The sequence below is a fragment of the Alternaria infectoria genome (genome assembly GCF_024043175.1).
Source record: "Alternaria infectoria strain BMP 0036 chromosome Unknown scaffold_34, whole genome shotgun sequence".
Taxonomy (NCBI): Eukaryota; Fungi; Ascomycota; class Dothideomycetes; order Pleosporales; family Pleosporaceae; genus Alternaria; species Alternaria infectoria.
The window spans coordinates 174,395-182,734 of NW_026250723.1; the positions used below are offsets into that span (position 1 = coordinate 174,395).

Below are 8,340 nucleotides of genomic sequence, written 5' to 3' on the forward strand. Positions count from 1 at the left end.
AGTTGACAAAGATATGTCCCGCACTACTTCCCCCAGGTGGCTACGCCACTTCAATGGTGCACGCACTCGTTTCGCTTCCTCAGTTTTGCTGCATTCACTGCTCCTTTCATCGACACCTGCTTGCGGTCCAAGCCTCCGATTGCCTTGCGATCAAGGGCGACACTCTCTTTGTCATCGTTAGGATACTTGGCTGTGATAATTCCAAATTTCTGATCAGCCTCTTTGGCGATGTACACTACCTCACCTCCCACCATCGTGAGCTGGACACGTTGGCGACCAATCATCTCTTCCGGCACAGTGAAGTAGTCGTTCTCCAAAACGATCAGATCAGCGAATTTGCCAACCTCCAGGGATCCAATATACTTGTCGGCCCTCAGGAACTTGGCGCCGTTGATAGTGATGGCGCGAAGAGCAGCTTCGCGGGAGATGCCTTCACCAGGAAACGTGCCATTGTAAGGAGCGCCCTGGGATGCCGAGGAATGTGGATTGCCAGGATCACCTGAACGCGTGACTGCTATCTTCAGAGCGAGGAACTCGTCGAGAGGGTCGACTGGCCAGTCACTTCCGTAGGTAACGGGCCTACCAGCTTTCTCGATCTCGGCATAGGCTTGCAGGTTTTGGCGGCGGTATTCGGCGAGCGATGGAAATGTGTTTGGGAGGTATGAAGGGGCGAGTTGTGACCACTGGAAGCTCATGATGGCGTCGACTTCCAACTCGTTGAAACGGCGCCAGTCATCCTCGTGAGAGAGCTCGTCATGCGCTAGACCAAGGCGGAAGTCGTGTCCGGGATGCGCTTTACGGAAGTATTCGGCAGCGTCAAGACCAACACGGACAGCAAGATCACCGTCAGCATGGAGTTGTGCGTCTATGCCGGCGAGGAAGAAGCCCGAGAGAGTACGTGCGAGGATCTCAGGTTCCCAGTAGGTCTTCCTGAGCGTGCTTGGGTCGGGTGCCCATGTCGTATTAGACCCATTGACCAAGCTCCAGTATGGCTCAATGAGAGCTGCCGTCCTTGCCGGATAAGTAATGACTCCATCCAAGAAGGCCTTCACGGCCTGCCATTTGAGAGATGGAGCAGGCTGCATTGTAGAGTTGTTGTCGAACCCGCGGATGAGCTGGACAGTCTTGGCCACCAGATCAGGCACTTCGGCGACGGAGCTTGGAGCATCGATACGGTAGTCAAAGAACGCTCGTGCGCTCAAGCCTCCTCCTTGCTGAACAGCCTGAAACACCTGGTCGTACTCCTTCAAAGCCATCGCCTCTTGGAAGGTGGTGATACCGGACTGCCGTAGCAGCTGCATAGCAGCTAGAGCGGCCTTCACAGCCTCTTCCGGTGAAGGCAGGGGTATGCCGAGTAGGTCAGAAGCATTGTCTTCAAGTACGCCTGAAGGTTCCTGGCTTCCAGGTAGTCGTTCGATATGGCCATTGGATGGGTTTGGAGTCGCCGCGGTGATGTTGGATATCTCCAACGCTCGCGAATTCACCAGGATGGTGTGGTAGTCGCTCGAGCGGACGACTACGGGTCGCTTCGTCTTGAGCGCATCGATGCTGGTCTTGTCGACTGATCCACTCCGTGATGTGAGAGTCGAATAGTCTACGTTCACCGCCTCCATCCAAGCGTCATCCGGTTTGTCGGATTCATCGTCAATACAGCGCTGAATGTGCTGAAGAACGCCAGCTAGGTCAAGCGGCTGGTAGTTGAGGTCGCATTTGAGGAGATAGATGCCGCCGCCGAGGATGTGCATGTGAGAGTCGATCAAGCCTGGGATGGCAGCATGGCCTTGCAGGTTGACTACCTGGGTCGTATTGCCAATGCGTACTTTGACATCTTCGTTCGATCCGACGAAGGTGATGACGCCGTCTTTGATTGCCAGCGCTTCGACCTTTGACGAATATGCGTCCAGCGTGTAGATAGAGCCGTTGTGGAATACGGTGTCCGCAAAGGATGGCGCTCGTGCTGGTATAGCGTTCGTTGCAGCATACAGCGCTGCCGTGGTGAGTATTCGCATGAGCATAGTGGTTCCGGAGGCAGACATAGAGAAGCTGGTACGTAGAACTTGATGGTGAGAACGTTCATGGTCGGTCTTGATACCATATATACGAAACCACTCATCAGACCGGTGTTCTTTACGTCCGTAACGCGCGCAGCATATGCGTTCGGCGCATACGCCCGGCCGAATGTGATGCTGTATGTCTTCCCTAGACAGGAAAGTACACGCGTTTCTGGAGTGGCTGATTGCTACGAAGTATCGCCGACAGCCTCATGTTCGGACATCTTGGCACTTCCGAGCCTTCAGCTACAGCATCATGGGACGATACCCCACATGATCAAAGATCGCACGAAAATACGTGCGAGGGGTTTCGGTGCTTCGGAGTCCGGAGGGGAGATTGTTTGTACGATTGTTGTACAACAAGTATTATTTGCAGAGCGAAGGCGCAGCACAAAGCAGCGCGCAGAGCCTGCATACATCGAACGCTTCGCAAAGTTTCACGCATCAGCGCTATTAATACGTCTGCGGCCAATGAAAGACAACAAGCACCGTCTCCCATAAGTAGACTCCACACACTGTGCAGGTATATCAGCCTCTGATGGCGTCCGCTAACGGCTGGAACCACGTCCCAGCAAGCTTCTTATTGCCTGCATCGTTCGGATGAACGCCATCGCCAGTCATAGTCTTTGTGTCGAACCCAGTCCACGAGTCTACGACCGTGATGGGGCTGTTTGCAGTCGTCCTGGTTGCCGCCCATGTTTCAATCGCAGTGTTCAGGGCAACGACACGTTGTCCACACTCAGCGCAGTTCGAAGGGTTCATGGGAATAATCTTCGCGGCGAGAATCTTCATCGTGGGCTTCGAGGCGCGCATCTGGTCTACGAGCTTGCTGAATGCGGTGGTGATCTCTTGGGGCGAGCGGTTGCTCCACACGTCGTTCGTACCGAGGTGCATCATGACGATGTCGGGTTTGGCGGATGAGAGCCAACCGGGAAGCTGGTTCTGGTTCGCGATATTTACTGCTAGAAAGCCGCCCTGATGTTCCGGGTCAGCCGTGCAATGGGTGTTTGATAACAAGCTTACATGTCCCTCGTTCTCTCCGTCGTATGGAAAGCCACAGCCCTGGCCAGCAAGACTGCCTACAAAGTCGGTGTTCTTGATACCGGCCTCTTGGAGGTTTTGCCAGAGGTAAGCTCGCCAGCAGCCCTATGCCGTGGTTAGGTACGTATTGCGGTAGTATCATTACCGGGCACATACTGGGCTACCGGTGATCGAATCGCCGAGAGCCATGATCTTCACCGTCGATTGGCGATTTGTTAGTTCGATTGGAGTTGCTGATGCTGCTACTGCCAAGGCTGCGATAGCCAGCGATGCCGAGGGGATGGTGACGCGCATGTTGGCAGAATTGTATACTTTTCGTAAGGTGTTGGGTAGAGCGCAACTTCTAGATTGTAATCAAGTGCCTATGTAGTGCAATCTTTGTGTCTTTCGAGGTCAACACGAAACGTACAGTGAAGAGCTCAGCTCCTCTTATCCCAAGAATGAGCTGGCTGGCCCAGATGAAGGTCTTGGTATGGTGTCTAGCTGGCGGTAATGACAGCCTTCTGATGATCACGGAGGCCTCAGCCCCAGTAATCAGATCTCGCTCTGCCAAATAACGACGGACAATGGCCTGGGAAGTCGCTCCATAGATCCACAGTTCATCTAGACATGACACACCCCGCAGTATGGTGGTCAATCTTGCACGAGAAGACCCACCAATGGAAGCTATCGAAGAGAAGGTCTTCCACATCTGGTGTACTCGCGTTCCAACTGGAATGCATAGCTCTTTGCAGGTGCGGCGGCCAAGTTGAGGTGAATAAACAGGTGCTATATGCGATGCAACCAGCGCGGCCCACCGAGCTCCGTGCCGAAATGGGATGACAACTACATGTTCACGTCACGAGGCGTGACAGGGGGAGACAAGTGCACTCCTGATGACGATGGTGTTATCGCAGACGATATTGAAGTTTATTGAGAGTGGGTGTAGCGATGCGAAGAAAGGAAGTAGAAGGCCGGGTGGGACGATGCAGCGGCGCTCAAGGCCCGGAGCGGGTCGCGCACTCCCCCGCTGCCCCAGGCGGTCATCGACACTAACGGCAAAGGATTCCAGCGAACTATCATTGCATGCCCAGGTATCTACAAGGTAGCAACTGTGCAAAGATTAGTGATATTGTATTAATCGTATTCTTCAACCCCAAGACAAGCATTCTGCCATGTCGGATGATAGCCCCGAGCCGTACCTGGGTACCTAGTCTTGCTGAATGATGCAAAACTCAACGCCACGATAGAGCGGAATATTCGACCAGCCACCATATTCACATCTCACAGGGAGCGGTCCAGCACATGATGAAACACGAGCTCTTACTCAATTGCAAGTCCCCCAGCGTGATACCTGGGTACTTTGGGTTCGTGGTGAAGTCAGACCTTGTACCAACCTGCCGTCTCCTTGGTCTCGACATCAAGGAAACAAAGACCAGAAGCTTGAGAGTGGTGCACCTATTCCCCTGCGCGTTCTGAATAGATTCTAGTGGTTATGCCAGACGCCATCTTGTCGATCGCAATGTTGCGACAACCTCAGAACCACCACGGCACAGAATGTGTAATGTCTGAAATAGAGTTTAGACATATCGCGAAGGTTTATTATACGCGATCTAAATAGAAGCTTCGTCGTTTTCCGCATCCCGCTAGACGCTACAGGTTATTTCGCCGTGCCACGACATGTCAGATCTGCGATCAGGCTGTGTTTGAGTTCGCAACAAATGACGGACTAGGAGGACGGCTCGGGGCTCTGGGTCTACTTGGAATTGTGAGCCGTTGCAAGGAAGCCCTGAACGGAGTGAATGCACGTGATTCTTCCACGACCATGGGTACATGCTCGCAAACCGTTTCGCCATAGGACGCGGTTCAGAACTCCGATCAGATTTGCATGCCGGGTTTAAGATCGTACGATAATTGACATGGCAAAATCAAGATTCCCATTGATGAGTAAACACTGTACATCTCAAGCCGATGATCTCGTGGACAGTCACCGTCGAGCGTGATGGGAAGCGTCACAGAACATTAGCGCATCAACGAACCTACTCGGCCGAGTCGGCTCACTTGAAGATAGTATCCTCCTGGAAACACTAGAAGCTGCCCCTTGGGCACAACGAACATTGCTGCGCTTCCAGTTCTGCCAGCTAAGGCACGTCAGTCTTTCAAAACCGCATGGAACCCGGCAATCTGGCAGCCCAAAATCACCGGCCCTTCTTTTGCCGGTTTCCGATCTATGTATATCAGAGATGCGATTCGTCTAACACAAGATGTTTCGCTACTGTGCTCAGCTACGCGAAGACGTACGGGAACCCGAGCACCAATGCCACGGAACAGGTCCCGACAGGCATTGGAGACAACATCGATTCGGTTCGCGGACCGATTACGACAACTCTATACAGCCCGCCGCGGTAGAGATGCTTCCGCGACTCACGTTCGCGAAGGAGAGACGACGGGTATAAGAAGGCGACCGGCATGTTCGAAGCGTAATCGGGCCGTTACCGAGATGCCAGCCCTGATGCAGTTAGCGGGCGATAGCTCTGGAGATGCCGCTGGGTGATCGGCAGCCTCGTCGCCATCGTCGACGTTGGAAACCACAGGGAGCATCTCCGCCAGACGCGTGGCTCACTTGTCGTGCAGATGACGGCGGCTGATCGGTTCCACGCGTGCGCTGGTGTTGAGGCCTCATGCCTTACTAATATAGGCAGGCGTCAAATCATAGCCCGGGGCTCATACATTGTACTGTATGTAACTCAATGCGCTATCCAAGAACCCCTTGGACAATGCTCGAGGAAGTCCATACTCAAGCCTTCCGACGGGTGGCGCTGCACTCTCATCCGCACACATAATCACGGCTGTTAGTGGAGGCCAAGACTGCGATTAGCCATACAGCGCACGCCGGACTTCGACTGAATGAATGAGTGGTGCGCAAAAAAAGAGGCGTTTTGCGCACTGCGCCAGCGTGAAGAGTAGATGATAACCGAGATGCGTTCCCTGCAAGGCGGCACGTCGCGAGACGCCGTGCGCGGTCCCGAGCCTCGAACATCGGATCGCGGGATGTGGAGGAGAGGAGATGAGGTGGTTCATGCGTGTGCAATTCTCGAGAGAAGATGTTCAATTCTATCTAGCAATCGTTCAATGAAGTACTGACTTGGGCTCAGCGACGAGATCCTTCTGGCTCTCACTGTCGCTCTTGCATGAACTCTGTTCGAAATGCTGCTCGAAATGTCGCGAAACGTAAATGTTTTTCCCAAACATGCCGCCTTCCTCGGAAGTCGTCTGATAAGGTGTTGTGCTACCTGGCCGGCCCAGTTCAAAGTCATCGTCGATGCGTCTTGCTGTGCTCCTGACACCAATTTGCTTCGTGCTGGCTCCAGTACCGGTCCCACCCCCATATGCCCTGCTGGCATTGAGTGATGAAGAGAAGCCGGGAATAATCTTGACAACCAGTGGCTTGAGCGCGGGAAGCGATGCGCAGACGATGGCGAGGTTCATCTCGATCGCGGACCAGTAGGCCGTCGGTGCACTGTAGTAAGTGTTGTCGTCGGGATGCGCGACCAGGACAACGAGAGCGTGGAGGCGGAGGATCGATACGACACAGACGAACCAACCGATGGTTAGGATCGCCAAGAGAGCAATCTTCTGGCGCATGGCGATCTGCAAGGTCCAGATGACGCGAACGGGAAGGAAGGCGACAAGGAGATCGGTTACGATGTTGATGCTGGCGTTCACATACCAAATCCTATGATCCAATTAGCATTGCGCATCGTGAGGCTGAGCACTTTGGTAACACTCACGTCTTGTTGTCGATACACTTCGAAGTCGGCTGCTCCAGGATCTTCCAGTAGGCGTGGACAGGGACGCATGTGAAGATAGAGGTGATGATTGTGCTCACACCCCAAAGAACGCACACGGCCATGACGATGTGGAGTGGAATGCGCATCTCGCGCACAGTAAAGATTCGGCCGTATTGCAAGAGAATGGACACTTTGGTGAACATAAGGCTGGCGTTGTAGCAGATGATACTCCAGAAGAGGTACTGGAATACGTTAGCTTAGGATTGTATACATTGTACAAGTTCTCACCTTTAAGATGATTTCAACTCCGGTTGGAAACTCGATCAGGGCAGCGTGTTTGCCGTTTCCAGCATTCGCCTGCATGACCTGAAGTATGCCGGTGGCAATGGAGAGAGCCATGGAGACTACGATGGTGTAGTCTTCCCATCCTAATGCTCGTCCCAGGTATCGAAGCCGAGTGAAGAGACGCAGGCCAACGCATATCACCGCTATGCATGTGAAAGCAACGACGATAGACTTGGTGAGTGGACCCCGATCGTCCTTGGCCAAGGCAGCCGACTGTTCGGGTGTTAAGGGTTCCATGGCTGCTGTGAAGAGAAACAGACGATGCTACACGTAGCTTGTCGATATGTCGGACGGGCGTGGTAAGGTTACCAAGGCACTCCTTTACATATGTATTCGCAGTTCCCCGTGGGTGGAAGAGTACATGTGTCAGGCACTGCGCCCCGAGGTACCTGCACTGCAAGCTGCACGGACTAGGGTGACAGTTCACACAAAACCGGGAGGCTATGTCGTTTGAGGAGGCATCCGAAACTCAAAACTGATGGATAAACGAGACCCTGGTAGCATGTAGGGAAGATCTGGGGGGATGGTGTGCCTAACGGAAGAGCTAGACTTAGCAGACGGCAAGAAGTTGGCTGAGCCAATGAGACTATGCACTTCTCCCTGCATACGTAAATAGTCTAAATTCGAGGGGTACATCTCCGTAGCGGACCGTCGCAGTGAGCAAGACCACACCATGCATACGAACTCACTTGCATGATGCAGTCTATGCGTTTGCCATGGTGGATGGCGATCTTTGCCGCTAAATGGGCGTCTTCCAAACCACGAAGTCGTCCCTCGGTTCACCGGGTGCAGATCATGCAGGTGCTTTGACGAACGAGCTTTTCGCGTGGCGTAGTCTGTGTTACGCAAAACATCGCTTGGGTTGAACGAACGGCCTTCGTTGCTGAATGACCAGGCGGGCCAAGTGCGGACGGGAGCGCTGTCATGGTGTGGTGAGAGCTTGGAACTTGTTCGCGCGAACATACTGCAGTTGGCTCTCGTATTATTAGGTGCGATTGCTCTCCCTTGAGCGTTCCTTAGTCGTATCTTTGGCGAGCGTCTGAGCCCTCCGTCAACATGATATGTTCATATGCTGATGGTAGGATAGTGCGGGAGAGAACCTGACCAGGGTACCATTCGAAGATGGTGGCGTC

The 8,340-nt window shown here is 53.5% G+C and overlaps 3 protein-coding genes across 3 annotated transcripts; all 3 read right to left on the bottom strand.

Moving 5' to 3' along the window:
- Positions 1 to 50: 50 nt before the first annotated feature.
- J4E92_010336 (uncharacterized protein) lies at positions 51 to 2,036 on the bottom strand (the record flags this gene model as incomplete). Its single annotated transcript, XM_051501674.1, has 1 exon — positions 51 to 2,036. The coding sequence occupies one exon, from the start codon at positions 2,034 to 2,036 to the stop codon at positions 51 to 53; it is 1,986 nt and encodes a 661-aa protein (XP_051348145.1).
- A 543-nt stretch (positions 2,037 to 2,579) lies between these two features.
- On the bottom strand, positions 2,580 to 3,386 carry J4E92_010337 (uncharacterized protein; the record flags this gene model as incomplete). The annotated part of the gene is made up of 3 exons (XM_051501675.1): positions 2,580 to 3,026; positions 3,075 to 3,197; positions 3,249 to 3,386. The coding sequence occupies 3 exons, from the start codon at positions 3,384 to 3,386 to the stop codon at positions 2,580 to 2,582; spliced, it is 708 nt and encodes a 235-aa protein (XP_051348146.1).
- Positions 3,387 to 6,200: 2,814 nt separating this feature from the next.
- Positions 6,201 to 7,444, bottom strand: J4E92_010338 (uncharacterized protein; the record flags this gene model as incomplete). The annotated part of the gene is made up of 3 exons (XM_051501676.1): positions 6,201 to 6,807; positions 6,863 to 7,104; positions 7,151 to 7,444. The coding sequence occupies 3 exons, from the start codon at positions 7,442 to 7,444 to the stop codon at positions 6,201 to 6,203; spliced, it is 1,143 nt and encodes a 380-aa protein (XP_051348147.1).
- Between the last annotated feature and the right edge of the window lie 896 nt (positions 7,445 to 8,340).